Genomic DNA, 27,181 nt, shown 5'->3' on the forward strand with positions numbered 1-27,181 from the left:
GTCAAAAAATAACAATAATAATCCTAAAAAATAATTATATAATAATAGTAATAATAAGCGGGAAAAAAAACTATTATTATTACCTCATCTTACGTCAAATAATAAAATAAGTATAATTATTATTATCATTATTATATGTAATATTTAAAATAATTATTTATGATGTTCATAAAATTATTATATTATACAATAATAATAATAATAATAATAATAATAATAATAATAATAATAATAGTAGTAGTAGTAGTAAGAAAAAAATATTACAGTATTATTATTATTATTATTATTATTATTATTATTATTATTATTATAGTAGTAGTATATAGTATATAGTACTAGTTATTCTACTTTGATTTGCCGTATGAGCAAAATTATCTGAAAGCGTTTTTTACAGATAAAAAAAATAATCTTACATTCTATAAACAAATAAAACTACTCGTTTACAAGTTTTCTTATTATTATACAAAGGAAAGTGCGTCTACAAATTGTCAAAATGCATATACTCAGGCAAATGCGTGAACCTGTCGCGCATGCGCGTTGCACTCTCAGTAAGGCGGTCCAGGTCTTATGCTAAGGGCTGCTATTAGGGGGAAAAAAATAACCGAATTGGTGTGTAGGGTATAACACGCAGGTAGGTCAAAATAAAGTTATTTATTTTACAATGCAATGTTTGTGTATGCGCACAATTTACACAAAATGGAATCGTTGTGGTTTAAAGAGGATATAACGGTTGGTGATGTAGTATGTTAGCATGCGTGCTCTGGAAACTAGCCGCCTTCCAAATGTCTCTCTGAGGGATTTATAGTGCACTAGATAGGCAGCAGAATTAGTGCTCATCTTAGTTCTACTGGGGTGGGGGTGGTGGGTTCCTGATGGAGGGAGACCAAAGATCTAAGAGGATCTTCAGCCACTTCATCAGAAAAACAAACAAATAAACCTGAATATTATTTACACCTCACCTGCTCGAACCTCACATTTTGTTCCTCACGTTCAGTTCCTGTTCGAACCTCACGTTTGTTTACACCTCAATCTTAGTTCCTCTTAGAATTTTACCTTTAGTTCCTATACGAACCTCACATTTAGTTCCCCATGTTTATTTATTTTACACCTCACGTTTAGTTCCTGTTTATGCTTTACGTTTAGTTCCTGTTTATGCTTTACGTTTAGTTCCTGTTTATGCTTTACGTTTAGTTCCTGTTTAAGCCTCACGTTTAGTTCCTGTTTAAGCCTCACGTTTAGTTCCTGTTTAAGCCTCACGTTTAGTTCCTGTTTAAGCCTCACGTTTAAATCTGACGTTTAGTCTGACTTTTAGTTCCTGCTCGAACCTACCATTTTGTTCCTTACGTCCAGTTCCTGTTCGAACCTTTACGTTTAGTTAAAGTTTAAGCCTCACGTTTATTTACACCTCACATTTAGTTCCTGTTTAAGCCTCACGTTTAGTTCCTGTTTAAGCCTCACGTTTAGTTCCCTGTTTAAGGCTCACGTTTCCTGTTTAAACCTCAAATTTAGTTCCTGTTTAAGCCTCAAGTTTAGTTTAAGCCTCATGTTTAGTTCCTGTTTAAAACTCATGTTTAGTTCCTGTTTAAGCCTCACATTTAGTTCCTGTTTAAACCTCACCTTTAGTTCCTGTTTAAACCTCTCACGCTTAGATCCTGTTTAAACCTCTCACGTTCCTGTTCAAACATCACTTTTGTTTACATGCTAGTTTCCTGTTCAAACCTCACCTATAATTCATGCTCGAAATTCATGTTTATTCCTGTTTACATCTTGCATTTAGAAAACAAACAAATTATCCACCCCGGATATGAGAATAGCAGTGGAAGGCTGCTGCCATGGCGAGCTGGACAAGATCTACGAGACCATCGGCTACCTGGAGCGTCAGGAAGGCGTTAAGGTGGATGTGCTGCTGTGCTGTGGGGATTTCCAGGCTGTGAGGAATGAAGGAGATCTAAAATGCATGGCAGTACCTGCCAAGTACAGGCAAATGCAGACCTTCTACAAGTAAGCACTTCCTAGTAGTGTCTTTTCAGGTTTTCTGTTCTTTGTTGATTTGTCTCTGATGTCCTGATGTGCACTGGCTGGTGGAAGGTATTATTCAGGGGAGAAGAAAGCGCCGGTCCTGACCATCTTCATCGGTGGCAACCATGAAGCTTCGAACCATCTGCAAGAGCTTCCGTATGGCGGCTGGGTGGCTCCGAACATATACTATTTGGGTAAGACATTCTGTGTAACTTTTGTGAGTGTTGCTTCTTGTTTGTGTTTCGAGATGACAAGAAAAATGTGAAAATCTTTTCAAAGCAGCCTCAGAAACCTCGAATGTCCCTTCACAAGGCGATTTTACATATGTAGATGTATTATAGATCCTCAGTTAGACGGGCAGAGGCAACAGTGGCAAGGGAAAACTCCCTGAAAAGTCATGAGGAGGTAAAAAAGCGGGGAACCAGATTGTAGAAGGACATTTTTCTTGAAGTCGGGATTATAAATCGTTACTTTTCCAGAGCCGAAGCATGACGTGGGATAGAACAATTGTCTGGAGGTGATATCCCACCATATTATATTGCCAGGCCTGATAGCTTTTTTTACAGTTTGTGTAGCAGCGCCACACTTTGACTCTGGGTTCCGCTAGAACCAGGTATCGCCTGAACTCAGCACTGGACAATGAATCATTTATTGTGTTTGTTTTGCGTTATTGTATTTATTTATTTATTTTACCGTACAAGTTTTGCAGCAGGGGTGGATGAAGAACGCAAACCATGTAACTGAGTTAGAGATCAAATATGACTCCAGTAAAAGTGTCTTTTTAAACTTGAGCAAAAGTACAAGAGTTTTTGCCTTCAAATGTACTTAAGTATCCAAACTATTATGATTTATTATGGCTATAATGTATAGAATTTTTATCACAAGACTCTTCCTTAATCAACTCAGTTTATGTAAAAAGACTCTGTTACTCTTAACACACATCTATTAATAAAATGATATTAATGAGTCAAACACTGATTGATCTTTATTTAAATTATCATGAACCCGAAACCTTATTTTTAACTACTTCAAAACAAAAATTTGCTAATATTGCCACAGGTGTTGTCGAGTTCGAATCAGGAGTTCATCATTTATTCCTCTGTAAATGTTCTGCTTGCTGTTGAACTGACGCTGAAGTAAAAGTCTCCCTAAATCTAAATACTTCAGTAAAGTACAGATACGTGAAAAAGCTACTTTAGAACAGTAACGAATAACATTCACTGTCTGGCTAAACTGACATTCTCAGTACAAACAAGTAAATGATTTTATAGGAATAAGTCTATTCTATGATTCGTCGGGACACTGTTGGGTTTCTGTATATAGAATATCATGAGACTGTTTAGCTGAACAGAATCTGTAGGGTATGAGCTTCATACCTGTTTCAACAACACTACACCGTTTCACTTCCTGCAGGTTATGCCGGCGTCGTCCGCTACAGAGGTATACGGATCGGTGGCCTTTCCGGGATTTTCAAAACGCACGATTACCGAAAAGGTAACACATGCTCCAGCTGTATGACCCTTTTCAGTCCCACAACATAGCTGTTAGAGTTGAATATAATATCTGTTTCCAGGGCACTATGAGTTTCCACCATACAGCCAAGAAACCCTGCGCAGCGTCTACCACATCCGAAACAGCGACGTCTTTAAGCTTAAACAGGTAACACGCCTTCCCACAGGAATTAAAAGACAGCGAGTGTGGAGACTGTGATGGGGAAATAATCGCACACGTATAAATAGTGTGGTGTGACTCGAATAGATGGCACTCGAAGCTTTCACACAATATTAAGAGTGTTACTGGGGCACATTTATGTTAATAAACACCTTCACATTAGAGAAGCGCTCAGAATACTTCCTTATACTAGCACAAGCGAATGTAGTGATTATGTAGTTAATTGAAAAACACAGTGATGAAGAACGATGTTAAAAGGTTCTTCCTTTTATCCAAGTTTTCCCCTCGATGTATTCACAATGTGTGTAAGGAATAAATCCCAGTTACCTGAACGTTCAGTTCCTGTTAGAAACTCCCGTTTCATTCCGGATCGAACCTCACCTTTCGTTCCGGATCGAACCTCATGTTTAGTTCCTCACTATTAGTTCCTCACATTTCGTTCCAGACCGAACCTCATGTTTAGTTCCTCACTATTAGTTCCTCACGTTTCGTTCCAGATCGAACCTCACGTTTCGTTCCGGATCGAACCTCATGTTTAGTTCCTCACTATAAGTTCCTCACATTTCGTTCCAGACCGAAACCTCATGTTTAGTTCCTCACTATTAGTTCCTCACATTTCGTTCCAGACCGAACCTCATGTTTAGTTCCTCACTATTAGTTCCTCACGTTTCGTTCCAGATCGAACCTCACGTTTCGTTCCGGATCGAACCTCACGTTTAGTTCCTCACTATTAGTTCCTCACATTTCGTTCCAGACCGAACCTCATGTTTAGTTCCTCACTATTAGTTCCTCACGTTTCGTTCCGGATCGAACCTCACGTTTAGTTCCTCACTATTAGTTCCTCACGTTTCGTTCCAGACCGAACCTCATGTTTAGTTCCTCACTATTAGTTCCTCACATTTCGTTCCAGACCGAACCTCATGTTTAGTTCCTCACTATTAGTTCCTCACATTTCGTTCCAGACCGAACCTCATGTTTAGTTCCTCACTATTAGTTCCTCACATTTCGTTCCAGACCGAACCTCACGTTTAGTTCCTCACTATTAGTTCCTCACATTTCGTTCCAGACCGAACCTCATGTTTAGTTCCTCACTATTAGTTCCTCACATTTCGTTCCAGACCGAACCTCATGTTTAGTTCCTCGCTATTAGTTCCTCACATTTCGTTCCAGACCGAACCTCATGTTTAGTTCCTCACTATTAGTTCCTCACGTTTCGTTCCAGATCGAACCTCACGTTTAGTTCCTCACTATTAGTTCCTAACGTTTAGATCCAGTTCGAACCACACTTTTAGTTCCTCACATTTATTTCCAAATCGAACCTCACGTCTAGATCCTGTTCCAACCTCACTTTCAGTTCCTCACTTTTAGTTCCTTACGTTTACTTCCTAATGGAACCTCACATTTAGTTCCTCACATATACTACCTGTTGTATATAGTAGTATAATCACTGTTCCATCCTACAGTCAGAAGAGACATTGTGGAGGAGAGATCAGTAACTGCGAGTGTAATTGCAGCACATATTTATTGCATGTTTATTATTTATATATATATATATATATATATATATATATATATATATATATATGTATATGTATATATATATAAAATATAATATAATATATAAGCTTATTGTATGTGTAAAATATTTGTAATAGAAATTTTTTTATTTATTTATTTTTCCCTCCTGTCCCGTCGTCAGGTCCGCATGCCTATAGATGTGTTTATGACGCACGACTGGCCACGGGGCATCTACCACTATGGGAGCACAGAGCAGTTACTGAGGAAGAAGAAGTTCCTGCGTGAGGAGGTGGAGTCAGGCACACTGGGCAGTCCGGCGGCCGCCGAGCTCCTCGACCACTTACAGCCCTCCTACTGGTTCTCTGCACATCTGCACGTCAAATTCGCTGCAATGATGCAGCACGAGGTATAAATTCATCATAATAAGAAGTTTTAACTCGGGGGTCAAAACAAGGGCTCCTACCTACCTCTTCTTTCCCTGTGATACATACATACATGCGTACATACATACATACATACATGCATACTTTATTCATCCCAATAGGAAATTTACAAATTCCAGCAGCATCCACAAACTTCTGCAATAAATAATAAATGTAAAGGTAATAAACTTTAGTTAAAGTATAAGAAGTCCTGTGCAAAAACAGCATTTTAACGGGTCCTGTGTGAACCCAGGTGTTAAGGTACATAGTGTACAGTGTGTGGTACAGTTCAGAACGGTGAAGAATGTCAGCACTGACTGAAAAAGCCGCATGGCATGGGGGGGGGAGAACTTCCTCAGTCTGTCAGTGGAGCAGGGCCGTGACAGGAGCCCTCTCTGTCACCTCTGCGTGGAGATGATGCTGTGCAGTGTATGCAGTGGATTGTCCATGATTGACAGAATCCTGCTCAGCCCCTGATAGAACATCTGGAGCAGCTTTTTGCAGATGTTGAAGGACGCCAGCTTTCTGAGGAAGTACAGCCGGCGCTGTCCTCTCCTGCACATAGCGCCCGTGTCAGCAGTCCAGGTGATTGAAGTCATACCATGCAAAGAGGTCCTGGATCAGTGTCCTGTACTTCTCCTCCTGTCCCCTCCTGATGCAGCCCACTATAGCAGTGTCGTCCACAAACATTTGCACGTGGCAGGAGTCTGAGTTATAAAAAAACAAAACAAAGTCTGACGTGTACAGGGTGAACAGGACGGGAGAGAGAGAGCACAGTCTCTTGCAGCACTCCCGTTCTGCTGACCACTGTGTCAGATCTACTGATGTACTGAGGACTGCCTGTCAGGGACTACCTTGCGCTGGAGAGCTAAATGACGTCAGGGCGACTGGCCTGAAGTCATTCAGCACTCCAGCGCATGGTTTCTTCAGAACTGGGATGATACAGGATGATTTCCACAGCCGATGGACTCCTGTTCCAGTCTCAGGTTAAAGATGCGCTGTAGAGGGTCTCCCAGCTAAAAAACTCAATCTGTTGCATAGCAGGGTACAGCTCTTACCAGAACAATAACGTCCATACAGAAGTTGGTGTAGTCGGTTGTGCACTCCACAACCAAAGTCTGCTCTGCCTTAGGAGACCACTTTCTGAATGAGTATGTGGTTGTGGGTAGTCTCCTCACTCTTGGTTTGTAGTGAGGCTGAAGGAGAACAATGCTGTGTCCAAACACTCTGGGCAATTATTGGGGACACAAACATAAAGCCAGAAGTTCAATGTCCCTGCAGCAGTTGGAGATTTTTATGCTCACATGCCCAGGATTACACCACCTCTCAAACAAACCTGTTCATCTTGTGAAAATCCATATCCATAGGATAGATGGAAATCGGATGCAAGGATAGCACAAAAAACACGAAAAGTTCAAGAAAGAGCAAGGCTCACACAGAGCCGCTGGAAAAGGCTGCCACTCGTGGAGGTGCCGGAAGCTCGAACCTGTTCTCTCTATCTCCAGGAAGATGCAGCTCTGCAATGTTAATCTATATTCCACGTGACTCTCAGGACACGCCTCGGTCTTTTTGCGTGTTGCGATACGTCATATTCACGTAGCAGTAGCGGTGCTGAGAGAACGCGCTTGAGAAACCGTTTAACGAAGAGAAATCAATCTACGTATAAAATATTGGTCACAAATTATTGGTCATTTTTGAAAGCATAAAAGTATAGCGCTAATACTAATAATTATATATGAATGAATCGTTTTTTAATGATTCAAATATGTGAAAAATTATGCATCGTGATACCAAAGAGAACTTGTATTCAATGTATTAGGTGTATCTTACCTTTCCTAATGTGATGGAGTTTCACTGTAATATCTGACCCAAGATATTTTGTTTCTATGTTCATAGGCCAAGGGTAATGCTGCTCCTAAGACGACCAGATTCCTCTCTCTGGACAAGTGTCTTCCTTACAGAGACTTCCTTCAGGTAGAATGCTAAGGCAGTAACACTGTATCTCCACTACATGGTATTATACAGTTACAGGGTTTCTATGCATTTTAAAAAAGTATAGACTGATGGGTCTGGTTCCTCTCAAGGTCTTTTCTTTCTTATACCATCTAAGGGAGTTTTTCCTTGCCACACTCGCCCCAGACTTGCTCATCAGGGATAAATACACATCATTAACCTACATAAAAATTCTGTAAAGCTGCTTTGAGACAATGTCTTTTGTGGAAAACGAATTAAGAAACAAACTTGAAAATTTGAAAATGTAGTGTGGAGAAAAAAAAAAAACACTGAGTGTTGAAAAAAGTAGTTTCCATACTATTACACTATTCGGTTTTCTAACATATAAAAATAAAAACATTCTGCACACGAGCAAAACGTAAGACCCTTCGACCTGCGTCATTTTCCCCTGCCGTTCATTTACTCTTTGAAGTTTCATTACAGTGACAAAAAGTGTTTTCGAAAGCCTCCCTTTTCACCATCCGCACGAAAAACAGCATTTTTTAATTTTTAATTGACTAAAAATGCTGTGTTCAGTGTGGACGGAAGGCAAAGACAGAAAAACCTGTGTTTTCAGGTTAAAACGTATTAGTGTGGACATGGCCAAAAGCTGTTTTTTGTGGCGTTAGGAGCAGACTCTCAGTGTTAGACTGGATCTGCACAGCTGTGATTGGTTGTTACGTTGTGCGGTAGCAGTTGCCATGACAGTATAGCGCCCCCCACCGTGTGACCAAACTCATGGAAAACATCCGAGATTGAGACTCCGACATACATCAGAGATTGTAACGCAACGCATGTTATAGCAGGAATTTGAAATAATTATTTCAGAAGTTAAAAATCAGCAGATTTGAGTCTGGAAAAGTATCGAATTTTGCGATGAAACGTGTGTAGGAACCCTGATTATTCTAAGCGGAGCGAATTCCATGCCAATTATGTCATGTACGTGTGGGTAAGGTGGACTATTAACTAATGAATACGTTTTAACGTTGTAGGTGGTGGAGATCGCAGATAGACCCGGCTCCTCTGAACAGCTGGAGTATGATCCTGAGTGGTTAGCTATCTTGAAGGCCACCACTCGCCTTCAGAAACCGTCACCAAACATCTGGCACCCGCCTGAGAATAACGGCCTTCACTCTCGGTAAGGCTTTTCCACACATACGCACTACCTAGTGTTGCAGCACACTGCGAGAACAGTTTGAGTTCTTGTATCGCACCGAGGCTCACAGAATGTATAAACGTGGTTTGTTGCAGTGAAATTTGTATAATGAAGACAATGATTGTGATATCCTTGCCTGCTAACGGTCACTCTTGCTAGTCACGCTCCTGACTCCACCCTCATTTCACAATCTGGCACTTAAACACCACCTAATGCCACAAATTACATAGGATTTTATACGTGTACTTGCTCTGGGTAAACCAAGTACATGTTCAAGTCACATGTCTAGCACAAGCCAAACCCTGTTCTTCATACATGTATAGATATTATACACTAGAGGTCGGCCGATGTGTTTTTCTCGGGCCGATGCATATATTTAGGAATTTTGCTCATACGCAAAGCGGTTTCAGACGTTTCATTGTGGATGAGCTACTTTTGGAAAACAATTAAAAAACAAAAGCGTTGACGCCGAGTATTTTTAGACAAAAACGCCGTTTTTCAATGTATCCTGCTTCCAAAATGTTATTCTCTTTCTCTCGCCAAAAGCAGCATCACATTTTAACAATGAAATGTATAAGGCTAATTTAAGAACAAAGGATAAGAACTTTAACCCAGGACAGGCCAAGCTGATGGTCGGCCGACGGGGAGGTGGTTTTTGAATGTCGGTTTTCCGGTGTGTTCCGCACCTTTGGCTCTGTTCGGACAGAGAAAGAGAACTTTGGCGATTCAGCTCAGCTCGACCTCTTTTGTACACCGCTGCCTCTAGTCTTCTGTACACGTCAAAGTGAGTCCTCAGCTGACCTCATTGTGCTCTTCTTTCAGTTGGGACTACAGTGTATCAGAGGAAGCCATGTTGGAGATAGTGAGTGCTTTAAACGGTGATCTCAGCATCCCTGAGAACTTCAGTCCAACCGTTCCCGCTTATGACCCTTCCCGCCCTCAGCACCACGCCCCTCCGGCCTACTGCACCAACCCCCAAACCACTGAGCTGTGTGCCACCCTGGGCCTCGTCGACATCTACGCCCTGGCAGGCCAGAGCGCGCAGATCTCTACATCCTGCAGAGAGGAAGGAGAAGACGAGGACGACGAGGACAACCAGAGCTCGGGTAGCACAGACGAAACCAGCGAGTACCCCACTGACACCTCGATGCTCTCAAACTCCTACAACCCTGATGAGATCACCCTCGAGGATGAGTGGGAGAAGGGGGGGGAAGAGGAGGAGGAGGAGGAGAAGGATGGAGGAGAGGTAAAGAAGACCGGGACGGATGCAGTGGTTCCCGAGGCTCCATTAGGAGCCCAGGACAGTGATCGGGACAGCAGCCCCCAGCGAGACGCTGTGGGCAGACTCGTTTTACCAGCTCCTCGCAACGCATCCGAGACGGACGAGCCCTTAGATATGCCTCTCAGATGTCCTCCGCCTTCTGCACCATGTTTCTCGCATACAAGCTCAGAAGAAGAGGGCGCCACAGCACCAGCGAGAGTCCCCAAGCGCCACAGTGGAGAAACCAAGGGAGCATTAACCCCTACAGGCAGCACCCCAAAGATCAAACGGCGCAATCAGACCATCTATGCAGCGGCTGACGACGAGGAGAGTTAGAAAAGGAGTGAGTGATATTGTATAGACTGGTGCAAAATCATTTTTTGTTTACCTAAGAGAGCTTTTAGTTGTTTTTTATGATTGTATTCATTTAAGTGCATTACTTTAATGAATGGGCTGTTATGGGTTTTAGAGAACAAAGCTGTTATTATGGGCTTTTTTTTGTTTGTTTCTTAAATGCAATCATTGTCATACAAGTGTATGATTCTTAGTGTCTCCATCCTGTGTTTATTGTTCATGATAAATTTCTTTTCGTGTTTTTCCTGATCAGTCACCTTTTTAGACAAGCCAAGAGTGTTTACTAAAGTAGAAGCATTCAGGACCAACATAACCTTCAGTAGGGTTAATTACAAAATCCACAATAAAACACACTGGATTGGGTCGAGTATATTAGAAACGTCTGCGATTCCTTTCACCCACAACACTCTTTACACAGAATAGTGTGAAATGCATAAAAATAAAAAATGCTTCCAGTAAGCAGCAGTTCTGGAGACACACCTGGTTTATGAAAGAGGAGACTAGCAAGACTGGTTTAAGCTGACTGGAAGGATACAGGAACTCAATTAATAAGCCTTTACAAGCAGGGTGATAAAATAAAAATACCCCCCAACATACAACCTTGAGGTGGATGAGCATCGGGTAGCAGAAGACCACATCAGGTTCCACTCCTGGAATCAGAGATGAAACTGTAAAGAAATATCATATATATCTTTTTTTTTTTTTTTTTTTCCCCATCTGTTTTTTAAGAGGGTTAACTATTTGATTGCGTGCCTTTATGAAGGCAGAACACTTATGTATTAAAGTACAGGATGTGTACATTATATCTAATAGCCCCTGCTATTAGATATAATGAAGAAGTGCAGTGGTGCCCAACAGGCCCTTACTGTAAAGCATTTTCTTTTTTTAAGGTTGATGATGGTGTGAGTGCTGCCCAAACTGTGTCATTACTAGTTTGGCCATCATGATTGTGTCCCGTCTGCCAGTGGTGGACTAAGTACACAAATTATGTGATACACTAGCTAAAATAAAAAATGTTTGCCTCCAAATGTACTTAAGCATCCAAAATACTGTGATTTATTATGGCTATAATTCTCTCTCTCTCCCTAATTTAAAACTTCACTCCCTACACTATTAAGAAAAAGGTTTTATCTACTCAAATAAAAAAGAACGACTGATTTCGTGAAATGTAAAAAGTAAAATATTTGACTTTGAAATGTAGTGAAGTAAAAGTTTCCCTGGACGGAAGCACTTCAGTATAAATACGTGAAAAAGCGTGTTCCACTAGATTGTGGTGTGCGCTTGTGTTCATCAGCCAAAAGGGTGTTAGTAAAGTCAGGTACTGATGTAGGTGAAGGTGAGAAGGTCTGGGGTGCAGTCAGTGTTCACATTCATCCCAAAGGTGTTTAATAGGGTTGAGGTCAGAGCTCTATAGCAGGAGATCTTCCTCTCCAAACCCTGTAAACCAGATTTTTATGGAGCTGGCTTTGTGCATATGGCCATGCTGGAACAGGTTTGGGTTTCCAAGTTCAAGTGAAAGACATCAAATACAATTGTGTGCCTCCAGCTTTGTGCTAACAGTTTGGAGAAGAACCACATATGGCAGGAAAGGTCAAGTGTCCCAATTATTTTGTCCATATAGTGTATCTGTGAGAACTTGTGTTCATTCCATCACAAAAGCATTTGGGAAAACTAATGTTAAGCAGTTAATCCCAAATAGTAAGGCCACTGAACTTCTACACCAACCTTGGCCTTCATGGAGCACACTTTGTTTGCGGGGGCACAGTCATGCCGGAACAGGTTTGTGTCTTTTATGGTTGTTGTGGTCAAGTGACAATGTAGTGCAGTGATTTTCAACCTTTTTTGAGCCGCGGCACATTTTTTACACTTACAAAATTCTGGGGCACACCACCAACCAAAATGACACTCTAACACAGTACAAAAAAACAAATAGTTAATAATATAGTTTCTAAATGTATTTATACTCACTTAGTGTGAAACCTGGGCCTGTTTCGATGAACACAAAATGGATATCCTGGCAGGAATAGTAGAAAGACACACACGAAGCTCTTCCTCAACAGCTCTCAGTCTCTCTCTGTTTTTAGTTTTTATCGCAGTCAAGCTTGAGAAGCTCAGCTCACATAGATATGTGGTTGAAAACGGGAGCAATGTCAAAATAGCTTTGTTGGCCAGAATGGGGAACTCATTGGCAACAGATAACCAAAAACTGTCCAAAGAAAGATCAGCAAAGTTTAGCTTTAAACCACGATCTTGTTTCAGTTCAATGAGTTCCTCTTGCTCCTTTAAAGTCATGTCCTTTCCAGCAACGGATGCTGAGCTGTATGGGTCCCTAACCCAGTCAAGGCATTCTGTGAAGGCTGAAGAGAAATAAAATGACTTCTCCTTAAGAGTTTTCAAATGTGTGCCAATCGACTCGCACATTACAGCAGTGTTGCCATCATGACGTTTCTCGGTGAGCGGGAACATCACAAGGTTGCCACGCTGCACATGTTGTTGCCAGAGCTGCACCTTTAAACGGAATCCATTCATTTTATCAGTGCTTGTAAGCAGGTTTTCATTTCGGCCTTGCATCCGTTTGTTCAGTTCATTCAGATGATGAAATATATCAGCCAGGTATGCCAGCTTTGTACACCACTCATCACTTGCAAGCAGCTTTGAGTAATCGGACCTCTCGTTTGTCAGAAATACTTTAAGTTTCTCTCGCAGCTCATACACACGGGCCAGCACTTTGCCGCGCGACAGCCACCGGACCTCCGTGTGGAGCAATAAGACCTTATGTTCCGCTCCCATTTCCTCACACAAAGACACAAATACGCGAACATTTCAAAGGTCGCGTCTTTACAAAGTTCACTATGCGCACAACATCATCCAACACAGGAGCTAGATCTGCTGGTAAGGTCTTTGCAATGAGGGCCTCACGGTGCAAAAAACAGTGCGTAACAATAACATCTGGGTTTCTTTCTTTGACCCTACTTACGAAGCCTTTGATGCGCCCGACCATGGCTGCGGCTCCATCAGTGCAGACACCTGTGCAGTTTTCCCACGTAAGCCCGCTTTTTTCAAGATATTCCGACGTGACCCGAAATATTTCCTCTCCTGATGATTTTTCTGGCAGTGCCTTGCAAAATAGGAAGTTTTCTCTAATGGTTTCTCCATCCACAAAACGCACGTTGGCCAAGAGCTGACAATGTCTACTAATATCCGTCGACTCATCAAGTTGCAAGGCAAATTTCTTACTGATGCGCATCTTTTCCAAAACAACAGTTTCGATGTCCGTAGACATGTCATCAATACGTCTGGCAATTGTGTTATCTGAGAGAGGCACTTTAGCTATCTCTTTGGCCGCGTCAGGGCCGAGCATCTCATTTACAATGGCTTTACAAGCTGGCAGTATTAATGTTTCTGCCACAGTGTGGGACATTTTTGATTTAGCTACGAGTTCAGTCACAAGGTAGCTAGCTTTGAGGGCTCTCTCGTTTAACTTTGTGGTTTTTCTAAAAAAAGTTGCCTGTTTCTCATTGTTTGTACGTAAGCGTACAAAATAGTCCATCGGCTTGTTTTGAACGAAAGGGTGTTTCGTTTGGAGATGGCGTTTAAGCTTGCTTGGCACCATGGCGCTATTGGATAGCTTCTCACCACACACCAAGCACAGTGGGGCCGGTGCTGTCGCATCCCCGGTGAAAGTAAATCCAAATAAAAGATAGCTTTCGCTGTATTGCCTCGAGCTCACTGTCTTTGCTTTGTTCTTTTGACCACTCATACTAGGGCATTCATCTGTGTCAGAATTTTGTCCAAGGCCCTGTTCGGCATTTGCATTTTCCCTTCTCAAAAACTTCTCCATCACTGTCACTTGCTCGTCTTGCTGAGATCCCAAACTGTCACGTGTCGTGCAGCACTAACTCTATTGTCTTTACAGGCATTTATCGCTCTCTGCTGCCAGCGACAGCACACTTTATTACAGCACAGACACCCGACAATGGTTAATTAGATGATATTAGATAATTTCCCGCGGCACATCTGACGATCTCTCACGGCACACTAGTGTGCCGCGGCACACTGGTTGAAAATCACTGATGTAGTGGATCACAAGCTAAACTTGATGGATCACTGGAGAGGCTTCTGGAGGTTTCTTGGACCAGAAAATGAATCAATGCCAGAGACGTTTTATTACAATTCAACCATACAAAACTAACAGGAAGCCATTTGAACTAGTATCCAATCATTTGCTTCACTGGTTTTTATTACTTTATTACTTATTTTCCCCCCAATGGTGAGTCTGTTCACATTTGTCTCACTCTACCTTTATGTCAGTGTTGGAGTTGAAAGGGTGGAGGGTGAAGAACAAAGGGGAAAAGGTGTCTGTGGTCTCCATTATTGATGTACACGGTGGACTGTAAGATGTTTACAGGTGTGGCCATTAAGAATGCCGTCACACGAAAATGGGTCCCATGACTTGCCGTGGCAAACCGTGGCACGTAATGAAGCTCTGGCACTATCCGTAGGGGGCAGTCATGTTTCATTCTCAGTTATAGCGTGTATAGTAGGAACAACAGACTGGTTCAAGGTGGAGGTGCAAGGGGGTTGCAAGGATCGGCTCCGAGCCCTTTCCTACTTGCAGTAGTGATGGACAGGTTGACGGACAAGGTCAGACAGGAGTCTCCCTGGACTATGATGTTTGCGGATGATATTGTGATAAGTGGTGAGTGTAGGAAGCAGGTTGAGAAGAGCTTGGAGAGGTGGAGGTACAAGCTGGAGAGAAGAGGAATGAAAGTCAGTACATGTGTGTGAATGAGAGGGAGGGCAGTGGAGTGGTGCGGTTGCAGGGAGAAAAGGTGGAGGAGTTCAGGTACCTGGGGTCAACAGTGCAGAGTAATGGAGAGTGTGTTAGAGAAGTGAACAAAAGAGTGCAGGCAGGGTGGAGTGAGTGGAGAAGAGTGATAGCAGGAGTGATTTGTGATAGAAGAGTATCTGCAAGAGTGAAAGGGAAAGTTTATAGACTGTGGTGAGACCTGTGATGATGTATGGATTAGAGACAGTGGCATTGAGTAAAAGGCAGGAGGTGGAGCTGGAGGTAGAAGAGCTAAAACAGTTTTTTTGTGTCGATACCAGGAGCTCATTTACCAGAAAAGAGCCCATAAATATTTTTTTTACTTTTTTGCAGTTTATCAATACATCTGATTTTTCTGGAGATCTTGGTCAAAGGTGCCTCAAAGTTAAAATGCCGGAGGAGAGGGTTTCTTTGATGCAAATCTTAAAAAAGACCAAGAATCGGCCGGGAAACGCTCTCTTCATCGCAGAAAGCACAGCTTTATTTGACTTTCCAGTTCACACGAGTGTTAACAGGAGATCAAATCTATTTCTCTCACTCTCTCACACACACACACACACACACAGACACACACACACACACACACATACAATGGATTGTAAAAGACAAGACAAATGACTTCAATCCATGTAAATGCTTCTCCATCGTTCCTTAAACGACGATAAAATCGGATCAGCAAACCGTAAAATTACAGATTCAAAATAATTTTTAAATAAACAATTGATTATTACTTCTTTTAACACAAACGGCAACAACGAACGAGCATCCATAAAACGTGACGATAAAAACTTTTTTCTTTTTTTTTTTTCAAACAAACAGCAACGTGTTGCAAGTTATTGGTGCGTTCCGGGTCCGAGGATCTCAATCCGGTCGTTTTCTACCCCACTATCTCTAAACGCACCCTGTAGCGCTGTGCAGAACAGTGTTGAAGCTCTTCGGGTGCGTTTACAGCTGGGAGCGAAACCGAGACTGGGCTTGAAACACTCAAGGACGCTGCCATACATCTGCCAACTCAAAGCATCCCGAGCAGGCCTAAAACAAAGAACACGGAGAGTAGGCACTTCTGTTTTGTTTGTTTTTTCCCTTCCAACATTATTGTTTTTCTTTCTTTCTTTCTTACTTTTTTTTTTTTAAACTCAACCACCATTTTCCTCTGTGCAGTGTTTTGTTATCCGCATTAAAATCGATTGACTGCGGGTGCTGCTTTTTTTTTTTTGTGTAGTTGTAGTTGCTTCAAGACAAACAGCACAAGAAGAAGACTGGATCTGGATCTGTGCGTCGGGCGACAGATTTTCATGTAGGATTGCTACCAATCGTATAGTTATGTTACTAACACTAGTACGTTACAGACGGCTGCATCAGTAGTTTTCCGACGGGACAGGGATCGCGAAGCAAATATGACCGGATGACTGGAGAGCACGCGAGAAGAAGGGAAAGGAAGCCGGGAAGACATTTCCTGTCCGGGATTTCACAGCTGTAGAAGAAGGTAAAGTCTACACGCATGCAGGATGATAATTTCCGTCTTCAAGTTCATCGTGGTGCTCTGGGGTGGGTGCGTGATGAACCCGGGGGGGGGGGGGGGGGGTGGAGCTTAAGGTGTTTCTTTTTAGTGTTGAGAAGCTGTTAGGGGATTGGCTTCCTCCCTTTCTTTGTTCTTGTCGAAGCTCTGCCATTCCCAACTGCTTGAGTAGGCAAAAAGAAATGCTGGCAAAATAAACAGGAACAGACATCCACCATTAAGTGCCATTTTTTTTATAGATATATATATATATATAGAGAGAGAGAGAGAGAGAGAGAGAGAGAGAGAGAGCGAGAGAGCGAGAGAGTCCTGTAATCTACAGTACAAGTGTTTTCACCAATTCTCTGTTCAGAAAATCGCTTTTCAATACCAGAGATGGTATCCAAACCTCTTTTTCTTTTTTCCCTTTTTCTCTCTCATTCTCATACTCTCTCACTCTCTCTCTCTCTCTCTCTCTCTCTCTCTTTGTTCAGGTCAGTCTTGGAGGTGAAAGGGTAGAAGGTGGGGAACGAAGGGGGAAAAGGTGTCGGTGGTCTCCCTTATCGATTTACAGAGTGGACTAAGAGATGTTTAGTTCCCACAGCAGCTTCGGGTGGACTGGGCATCCGGGTCCTGCAGGTTGACTCCCCTGTGCCGGGCGGCGTGCGTCGGGTTTTGAGTGTCCGTTTTCGGCATCTTCTTCGCTGCATATGTAAAAAAAAAAAAGGAATTAAAACGTTAAAACTCAGTTTTATTTCCAGGTTTTGCTAATAAGATGCAGTTGATAAGGAAATAGAACAAAGGACAAGAAACATGGAGGCTCACCAATGGCCAGGAATAGATCGTTCACGTTCATAGCGGTCTTGGCCGAAGTCTCCATGAACAACAAGCCTGTGTCTTCAGCGTACGTCTGAGCCTCCTGGAAAAGGACCAGAAAGATTTTTAATGTACAATCTGCAAAAACCCACCATGAAAAAAAAAAAATGGACAAAAGTATTGAGATTTCTCCAGCCTTATGTGGTGCTTTTCCAAACTGTTACCACAAAGTTAGAGGCACACAATTGTATAGGATGCTGTTGCATTAAATTTTCCCCTTCGATGCTTAAACTAGGAGACCCAAATCTATTCCAGCATGACAAGACCACTGTGCACAAAGCCACATCCATGAATACATGGATTACATGGGTTTGAGTGGAAGATCTCTGACCAAGACCTCTCACCAACACCTTTGGGATTTACATTTATGGAATTTTGGCAGACGCCCTTATCAGACTTACAACTGAACAGTTGAAAGTCTGAACAGTTGAGGGTTAAAGCCTTGCTCAAGAAATCTAGAGGAACATTTGTGTTCATCAGCCACAAGAGTGTTAGTAAAGTCAGGTACTGATGTAGGTGAGGAGTTCTGGGATGCAGTCAGTGTTCACATTCATCCCAAATAAATAAATTATATATATATATATATATATATATATATATATATATATATATATATATATATATATATATTATATATATACAGTGGGTACGGAAAGTATTCAGACCCCCTTAAATTTTTCACTCTTTTTTATTTTGCAGCCATTTGCTAAAATCATTTAAGTTCATTTCTTTTCCTCATTAAATGTACACATAGCACCCTATATTGACAGAAAAACACAGAATTGTTGACACTGTTGCAGATTTATTAAAAAAGAAAAACTAAAATATCACATGGTCCTAAGTATTCAGACCCTTTGCTCAGTATTTAGTAGAAGCCCCCTTTTGATCTAATACAGCTATGCGTCTTTTTGGGAAAGATGCAACAGGTCTTTCACACCTAGATTCAGGGATCCTCTGCCATTCCTCCTTGTAGATCCTCTCCAGTTCTGTCAGGTCGGACGGTAAACGTTGGTGGACAGCTATTTTTAGGTCTCTCCAGAGATGCTCAATTGGGTTTAAGTCATTGCTCTGGCTGGGCCATTCAAGAACAGTCACAGAGTTGTTGTGAAGCCACTCCTTCGTTATTATAGCTGTGTGCTTAGGGTCATTGTCTTGTTGGAAGGTAAACCTTCAGCCCAGTCTGAGGTCCAGAGCACTCTGGAGAAGGTTTTCGTCCAGGATATCCATGTGCTTGGCCGCATTCATCTTTCCCTTGATTGCAACCAGTCGTCCTGTCCCTACAGCTGAAAAACACCCCCACAGCATGATGCTGCCACCACCATGCTTCATTGTTGAGACTGTACTGGACAGGTGATGAGCAGTGCCTGGTTTTCTCCACACATACGCTTAGAATTAAGGCCAAAAAGTTCTATCTTGGTCTCATCAGACCAGAGAATCTTATTTCTCACCATCTTGGAGAACTCCATGCGGGTTTTCATGTGTCCTGCACTGAGGAGAGGCTTCCGTCGGGCCACTCTGCTATAAAGCCCCACTGGTGAAGGGCTGCAGTGATGGTTGACTTTCTACAACTTTCTCCCATCTCCTGACTGCATCTCTGGAGCTCAGCCACAGTGATCTTTGGGTTCTTCTTTACCTCTCTCACCAAGGCTCTTCTCCCCCGATAGCTCAGTTTGGCCGGTCGGCCAGCTCTAGGAAGGGTTCTGGTCGTCCCAAACGTCTTCCATTTGAGGATTATGGGGGCCACTGTGCTCTTAGGAACCTTAAGTGCAGCAAAAGATTTTTTGGAACCTTGGCCAGATCTGTGCCTTGCCACAGGCAGTTCCTTTGACCTCATGATTCTCATTTGCTCTGACATGCATTGTGATCTGTAAGGTCTTATATAAACAGGTGTGTGGCTTTCCTAATCAAGTCCAATCAGTATAATCAAAAATTTCTGGACTCAAATGAAGGTGTAGAACCATCTCAAGGATGATCAGAAGAAATGGAGAGCACCTGAGGTAAATATATGAGTGTCACAGCAAAGGGTCTGAATACTTAGGACCATGTGATATTTCAGTTTTTCTTTTTTAATAAATCTGCAAAAAGGTCAACAATTCTGTGTTTTTCTGTCAGTATGGGGTGCTATGTGTACATTCATGAGGAAAAGAAATGAACTAAAATGATTTTAGCAAATGGCTGCAATTTAACAAAAAGTGAAAAATTTAAGGGGGTCTGAATACTTTCCGTACCCACTGTATATATAAAAATACATGTAATCAAATATACATGATATTATGTAAAACATCATCATCATCATCTTTTGGCTGCACCTGGATGTTCACTACAGTGGATCATCCGTCTCCATACCCCTCTGTCCTCTACATCTGCCTCTTTCACACCAACTACCTGCATGTCTTCCTTCACCACATTTATAAACCTCCTCCTTAGTCTTCCTCTTTTCCTCCTTCCTGGCGGCTTCATCCTCAGCATTCTCCTACTGATATACCCCATGTCCCTCCTCTGCACATGTCCAAACCATCTCAATCTCACCTTCCTCACCTTGTCTCCAAAGCGTCCTACATGCGCTGTCTCTCTAATAAACTCATTTCTAATCCTGTCCATCGTCGTCACTCCCAACGAAAACCTCAGCATCTTCAGCTCTGCTACCTCCTGCTCCACCTCCTGTCTTTTACTCAATGCCACTGTCTCTAAACCATACAACATCTCAGGTCTCACCACAGTCCTATAAACTTTCCCTTTCACCCCTGCAGATACTCTTTTATCACAAATCACTCCTGTCACTCTTCTCCACCCACTCCACCCTGCCTGCACTCTTTTCTTCACTTCTCTAACACACTCTCCATTACACTGCACTGTTAAACCCTGGTACCTGAACTCCTCCACCTTTTCCACCTCTTCTCCCTGCAACCGCACCACTCCACTGCCCTCCCTCTCATTCACACAAATGTACTCTGTGTTACTCCTACTGACTTTCATTCCCCTTCTCTTCAGTACGTACCTCCACCTCTACAGGCTCTTCTCAACCTGCCCCCTACTCTCACCACAAATAACAATATCATCCGCAAACATCATAGTCCAGGGAGTCTCCTGTCTGACCTCGTCCAACAACATGTCCATCACCACTACAAACAGGAAAGGGCTCAGAGCCGATCCTTGATGCAGTCCAACCTCCACCTTGAACCAGTCTGTCGTTCCTACTGCACACTTCACTGCTGTCACACTATGTAATATATACATAAATTAAAACCTCTTAAAGTTTTTTTTTTAAGATTATAAAACAAATCCTGAGTTCAGAAATTCGTAACGACACGTCAATAAGCTCGAATATGCTCAGAAAATATTTTAGTTTTTGTTCAGGATTCCAACTTTTATATTGACTTCAAAATTCAGTGTGACATTTCAATAATCGATTTACTCAATATAAAAATACCTTTCATGTATCAAAGCAGAAAAAGACAACTGTGACTAATGATACATGCCCTTAACCTTTGAAATCTAATAATCCTCCAATAAATCCATGCCCTTCTGGACTAATAAACAAACAGCCGTATCAGCATTCACTAGCAAAGAACCCAATTTGACCTTTCAGATGTTTCTGTCTAACCAAACCTCTTTAAACACAGTGGCAGGATGAGATGTCACGGAACAGCACCTCGTACTCCACCAGTCTCTTCTCCGCGAGGTCGGACTTGTTTCCTGCCAGCGCGATGACGATGTTGGGACTTGCCTGCCTCTGGAGTTCCTTCACCCAGGCCTTTGCTCGCTCAAACGTCTCCTACAGAGTCAAGCAGAGAAAACAATGGAATATAATGAGCTGAGGAATAAATATGCAGTAATGTGTAGATTAAGTACATTATACAGACAAAAGTTTGTGGACACCTGAGCATATGGTAAGTACGTTAACATCCTATAAAAAGACACAGTCCCCAAATTCTGTTATAAAGACCTCCACTCTTCTGGGTAGATGTTCTGCTAAATTTTGGAGTGTGCTTATGTAGATTTTGCTCAAAGCCCTGGGGTGCAGTCAACATTCACATCCATCCCAAAGGTGTTCAATAGGATTAGAAGGTTAGAATTCTATAGCAGGCCATTTAAGGTCTTCCACTCCAACCGATGTATATTCAAGGAGTTCACTTCTTCTCCTAGTTCAAGTGAGGGGAACATTTCAAGCAGCGGCATCGAAATACATCCTATATAACTGTGTTTTGGAAATAACCACATATGGCTAATAACATCAGGTGTCCAAATACTTTTAACCATTCTGTGTTATAATATTTACAGGTTAAGCTTTTCTACCCACCGGTTTTGTAATATCAAACACTACGATGGCTGCCTGGGCCCCGCGGTAGTACATAGGAGCCAGGCTGTGGTAGCGCTCCTGTCCGGCTGTGTCCCAAATCTCGAACTTCACCGTGGTATCGTCCAGGCAAACTGACTGAGCCAAGAAAGCAGCTAAGGGAACATCATAGACAGGAAGGAAGAAGTTACATGAGGAACCTCTGTTACTGATGCAATCACAGAGAAATCCTTTCTTTGATTTGGTGAGACATTTGCATTCTATTGTATCTTTAGGGTAGGACATTTAATCTAAACCTAGAACAATAAGTGATATCCGGTCTCAGAATTCAGCTAAAAAAACAAAACAAACGTAAGGTTGCTAATAAAATTAAAAAGATTTTCACAATAAGGAAGTCATTTGTCAATATTTTAGATTCCAAAATGGAGAAAAGGGAAGTGAACGTTGACTATGAAGCCCCGCTCTTGAGCAATGTGTTTAGAGAATGCTTCATGTTCAACATCAGAGATGATGATAACAAAGTGGTTGGGGCATACATTTTCTTTACACCACCAGGAAACCATCACAAAGATCTAATCGAAAAGAAATTGCTCTTGTGTGTGTTTCGATTTATTTATTTGTATCAGTGGTGCACCATGCGTTCCACACCTAGGCCTTCAGTGGTGTCTTATCTGCGGCAATCCACCTCTTAATACCATCGTTATGATGGCTATCGGAACCATCAATATTATTAAGAAACACAGTAAAACAGAGCACTGCATCACAGACAGGTATCTCATACAGATCCATGCCATTACTAAAGCATTCACACAATTAACACAATCTCCAGCACAAGCATCGATGTTAACCTCATAAAACCACACCGGGTTTCTTGTGCGATTTCCGGCATTGCGGTTTTCTTGGGGATTCGAAATGAACGTAAATTGTGTGTTTTTGTGTAAATTCTACGACCGCAAAACTGGTGCTCCCCCCAACCACCACTATACAGGAACTGTACATCTCCAGATTGAAAAAGGGGCTCAGAAAATCCCTCTGGACCCCTCGCATCTAAGCGATCTGGTCCAAGCACCAGGAGAGGAACAAGAAAAGAGATTTTACATCATGAACACTTAAATCTTCTGCCCATTGTGCATTAAAATACAAATATGTGCAATACCACTTCTGTAACTTCTGTGCAATATTATTTCCTATTCTTTATTAAAAAAAAAAAAAACAAAAAAAAAAACAAGCAATAACACTTTTTTAAAATTGTTTTTAATACCTTTTTTTTACCTTATGTTTATTTGTATTTTTTTATTTAAAGTGCAACTTGAAGCTTTTTTCACCAAAACAAATTCCTTGAATGTGCAAACATAGTTGGAAATAAAGCGCTTTTTCTAATTCTGATTCAAAAGTAAAAATGGTTCGTGAACAGAACGACCTTTCCTCATGCGTTTTTTTTTTTTTTCAAAAAGTCTGTCTTGTAAATGCCCTTGTAAGTGTATCTACGACCAAATCGATTTCTTCTCCTCTTTCAGCCGTTAGGGAATGAAAAATCAGCTACTAAATCCACACGCATGTATTTAAGCTTGTGCAGTTTGCTACAGATGTGGGTTGCGAGCTCTGACTAGTGCGCTCTCTGACCATCTAATCGAAAGACGTGAAAAGGGGGCCTCGCCGTGGCCAAATCGCGATCTAATTGGTGTAACATGGAGTTTACGGTAAAAAAAGCCGTGATGTGACGGCTGAAATCTGATTGGAGAGAAACTCAAACGTGAAATTAAAATCGAGAAGCGCCACACCCTTGTGAAATGCTATAAAATATAGACTAGAGGGAATAATTTCATACATATTCATGGACAAAAATATATTCAAAAGTAAGTCAGTGATTCTGAGTTTCGGAGCAGAGAAAGCCTTGCTGACCCTGACAATCTGCCATTGATTTCTATTTTTATCAGCTTGTGAATGATACTAAACAAAGCCTGCTCATTTGATTTACTCGCTCTCATTCTTAACCTGCTGATCGCAACAAAAAGTCTCATTCCATGAAGTGGATTAGGTTCATTTCAACCCTTTCCTTCTGCCAGACGATGGCAAATATATTCAGCACCAAAACGTCTCCATTTCGAAACGAATTTAAAGCATTATTTCTTCAGATAACTAATCCATACGTGCACTCAATTATCCGTTCGAAATGGTATACAGTATGGATTAAGTCCCTAATGCTGAAATATGTACTAAGAGTTCAAAGCGGTCCGTTTTTCTGCCTCACTCAGCTCCTCACCTCCGATGGTGGTCTCCTGGAACTCATCAAACTGGCCCTTGACGAAGCGCAAGACCAGGCTGGACTTGCCCACTGCCATGTCCCCTAGCAGCACCAGCTTAAACTGGCAGATCTTGGTCTGGGGCAGGTTCCCGTTGGTCCTGGGGTTTGCACGGGTGCTCATGATGGTGGAAGAGGAGTGGTGGGGATGTGGGGTGGGACGGGGGTCCTCCTAGGAAGCCTCAGGGAACACAGCAAAACCAAAACGGTGGACTCGGATTAGTTTTTTATGCAGTCTCTGGTCCTGAAAGAAAAAAGAGAGAAATATGAGTGGGCATTAGTACTAGGGACTTGATTAGTCAACTTATTGTAATATCACATTTAATAAACAAAAGCGATTTTTTTTGAGAGATTGTATAATGCAAGTTAAGAGATCAGGGAAAAAAAAATTTAACCTAACTAATATATGTGTTGACAGAAACGAAACTTGGCTGACAGAACTGCTATTTTAAATGTACTCTAATAACAGAAAAATGGATTCGGAGGAAATCACCTAGTGACACACTTTTCAAGGCCACACTGCTTAAAATACCAATGATGTCAACTAACACCCCACCCACCATCAATGATTACACGTAAATCTATTTGGGTTTTTTTTTTTCACCAGAGGTCGAAAACAAACCTGTCTCTAGGTTTCTGTGTTTGGTATTGAATTTATTTGCCCGATTTCTAACATAATAATGGTTTTCTCTCTCTTTTTTTAATAAAAAACCTACTAGATTTAAACGCCATCGTATCGTGTCGTGTCAGTTCTTTGCTGTTTTATCTCTCCATCACCAGGCTCGAACCCATAACATTCCCCCATCACCCTGCTCACTTGCAGCTGAACACAGTCACGGTACTCTATGCACAGAAACCCAACGGTCTCCTGTATAATCTTATACGCGATGTTAGAATTTATTAGCAATTTTCAGGAATGGCGAGGAAGTATTTATTTCTCTGGCAATGATCAACTACAGAGCAGCTTTTGCCAACACTAAGTGTTTAGAATGCGAGTCCTGGCGTAAATGTGTTGTTGTTTTTTTCTGCACACATCCCACTTTATTCAAATAATCGCGTTAATTAACAATCCTCCGGTGTGCTAGAAGAAGGAAAACAGTCTACAGTGAAAATACAGGACTTCTCTAGGACCAAAATTTGGGGAACTGTACAGACAATTTGGATATAGACAGCCCATGCAACATTCCACAAATACGTGTTTTGTCAACTTGATGAGACCCAACATCCAGCCTTGATTATACACTAGATTATACATGCGAGTTACCAGAAGCTGTCCTGCATCCAAGGACAGAAGATGCAATCAAGAATCCAAGATCAATACTGTATATGGATCTATATAATAGATCTTAAGACAAATAACATGCATGAATTCATAAATGACTGATCTATACAGCATACAACATGTGTGCTCGTGTGTGCGCTGCTGGGTTTTAGCTGTCAGCAGGTTCAGATCATGGAACCAGGACACGGGCTACAGAATGGATTCCGACCGACAATGAACCTCGCCGCTCCGGCCACACAAACACGGCGGGCCGCTCGGAGGAGAAAAAAAAACACCCAATATTTCCTAATAATATCAACCTCTTTCCGGCCAACGGATACATTTCCCACCCGGATATCGTTCACATTGTTACCTGTGACTGTCAATGCGCCTTCCTGCCGTATTCGTATGTCACAATCGGTGATCCAGGTTTCTTCTCCAGGTTGTTGATCTATCATATGGTTATGCTGCCGGGACTTCCGGGAAGGTCGCGCATGCGCAGAAGTCACTCGATGACCCAACTAGATCGATGTGTTATGCTTTCGATATGGGTATCGCCGATACCGATGATACCGATACGAATACCAATATTATTATTATTATTATTATTATTATTATTATTATTAATAATATTTTATTTATTTAAGCTATCACTATTAATCCTAAATAGACAAAACCTTTACTGTTTTTATCTTGTGCTACATTAAATTACAATGTGTAAATTATTAATATATTTAAATACATTTAAATAAAACTACATTCATTCCCCATTCCTTCCAGCAATTTGAGCTACAGGAGCTCGTCTGTTAGATCACACGGTCCATCCTTCGCTCCTCACGTGTATTAATGAGCCTCGGCTGCCCAGGACCCTGTCGCCGGTTCACCACTGTTCCTTTCTTGGAGCACTTTTGATAGATACTGACCACTGCAGACCAGGAACATCTCACAAGAGCTGCAGTTTTGTCATCTAATCATCTAGCCATTACAATGTGTGTCTTGTCAAATTCGCTCAAATGCTTACGCTCGCCCATTTTTCCTGCTTTTAACACGTCAACTTTGAGGACAAAATATTCACTTGCTCTTTAATACATTCACCCATTAACAGGTGCCATGATGAAGAGATAATCAGTGTTATTTACTTCACCAGACATAACGCAATAATGTTACTATGTTAAGCCTAGTCGGTGTATGTCTGAATGACAGAATGCTGGCTAGTTTGTACAGAAAAGGTAGAAAGAGTTCCTATTCCATTAAGTAAATATTACAATTCAGTTTTATTTGTATCAAGTTTTTAACAATGGACATCGTCTTAAAGCAGCATTACAGTGATAAAGAGGTTATAAAATATGAATTTATATGTTAGTGCTTATAAGTTTATCTTAGAGTTAGGGTTAGGGTACCCTATCACAAAGGGGAACCCATCCTCATCTGGGTGGCCCTGAATGTCCATTCATTACAGTTTCATCATTGTTGAGGTGTGCTGTTAAGTTAAGGACGCTTAAATGCAAATTGCCATCTTGAGTCATTGTAGTAGACTGTTGATATTAATTACAATTCAAATCCATCCTCATAGTTCTTGAGTTGCTCAGTAACTTCAGGATCTTCAGATTGATCATGTGAATCCGTCCTTAGCTGCACAAAATGCTCAAGTTGAAGAGAACTCCATCCAGAGGTAGGGTGTTGGGATAAATCAATCAGATAGAAAAAGAAGAAAAGGAACAGGATC

The 27,181-nt window shown here is 41.6% G+C and overlaps 3 protein-coding genes and 1 long non-coding RNA gene across 4 annotated transcripts; 2 read left to right on the forward strand and 2 right to left on the reverse strand.

The window, feature by feature from the left end:
* The first annotated feature begins 487 nt into the window (after positions 1-487).
* On the forward strand, positions 488-10,742 carry dbr1 (debranching RNA lariats 1). Its single transcript, XM_083537035.1, has 9 exons — positions 488-631; positions 1,778-2,001; positions 2,089-2,213; positions 3,433-3,513; positions 3,593-3,678; positions 5,390-5,614; positions 7,527-7,604; positions 8,615-8,760; positions 9,601-10,742. Exons 2-9 carry the CDS (start codon positions 1,805-1,807, stop codon positions 10,373-10,375), a joined length of 1,713 nt encoding a protein of 570 aa, XP_083393161.1. The 5' UTR covers positions 488-631; positions 1,778-1,804; the 3' UTR covers positions 10,376-10,742.
* A 1,619-nt stretch (positions 10,743-12,361) lies between these two features.
* On the reverse strand, positions 12,362-13,814 carry LOC310724143 (zinc finger BED domain-containing protein 5-like; the record flags this gene model as incomplete). The annotated part of the gene is made up of 2 exons (XM_083537876.1): positions 12,362-13,186; positions 13,371-13,814. The coding sequence occupies 2 exons, from the start codon at positions 13,812-13,814 to the stop codon at positions 12,362-12,364; spliced, it is 1,269 nt and encodes a 422-aa protein (XP_083394002.1).
* Positions 13,815-15,680: 1,866 nt separating this feature from the next.
* rab5b (RAB5B, member RAS oncogene family) lies at positions 15,681-25,952 on the reverse strand. Its single transcript, XM_083537198.1, has 6 exons — positions 25,829-25,952; positions 24,156-24,438; positions 21,896-22,047; positions 21,248-21,370; positions 17,545-17,638; positions 15,681-17,423 (listed from the first exon to the last, which is right to left on the reverse strand). Exons 2-6 carry the CDS (start codon positions 24,316-24,318, stop codon positions 17,311-17,313), a joined length of 645 nt encoding a protein of 214 aa, XP_083393324.1. The 5' UTR covers positions 24,319-24,438; positions 25,829-25,952; the 3' UTR covers positions 15,681-17,310.
* Positions 21,225-23,127, forward strand: LOC310723798. Its single transcript, XR_014532778.1, has 2 exons — positions 21,225-21,485; positions 22,881-23,127. It is a non-coding gene; the product is annotated as an uncharacterized lncRNA (long non-coding RNA).
* Positions 25,953-27,181: the final 1,229 nt, after the last annotated feature.

This window comes from Silurus aristotelis (genome assembly GCF_946808225.1).
Source record: "Silurus aristotelis genome assembly, chromosome: 3".
In the NCBI taxonomy this organism is placed as follows: domain Eukaryota; kingdom Metazoa; phylum Chordata; class Actinopteri; order Siluriformes; family Siluridae; genus Silurus; species Silurus aristotelis.

Coding starts and splice junctions, on each gene's coding strand:
- dbr1 (XM_083537035.1), top strand. CDS start 1,805: ATGAGAATAGCAGTGGAAGGCTGCTGCCATGGCGAGCTGGACAAGATC. Junction 7,605..8,614: donor CTTACAGAGACTTCCTTCAG/GTAGAATGCTAA, acceptor TTAACGTTGTAG/GTGGTGGAGATCGCAGATAG. Junction 8,761..9,600: donor AATAACGGCCTTCACTCTCG/GTAAGGCTTTTC, acceptor CTCTTCTTTCAG/TTGGGACTACAGTGTATCAG.
- rab5b (XM_083537198.1), bottom strand. CDS start 24,318: ATGAGCACCCGTGCAAACCCCAGGACCAACGGGAACCTGCCCCAGACC. Junction 17,639..21,247: donor AGAGACTGGTGGAGTACGAG/GTGCTGTTCCGT, acceptor GTCCTTTTCCAG/GAGGCTCAGACGTACGCTGA. Junction 17,424..17,544: donor CGATCTATTCCTGGCCATTG/GTGAGCCTCCAT, acceptor TTACATATGCAG/CGAAGAAGATGCCGAAAACG.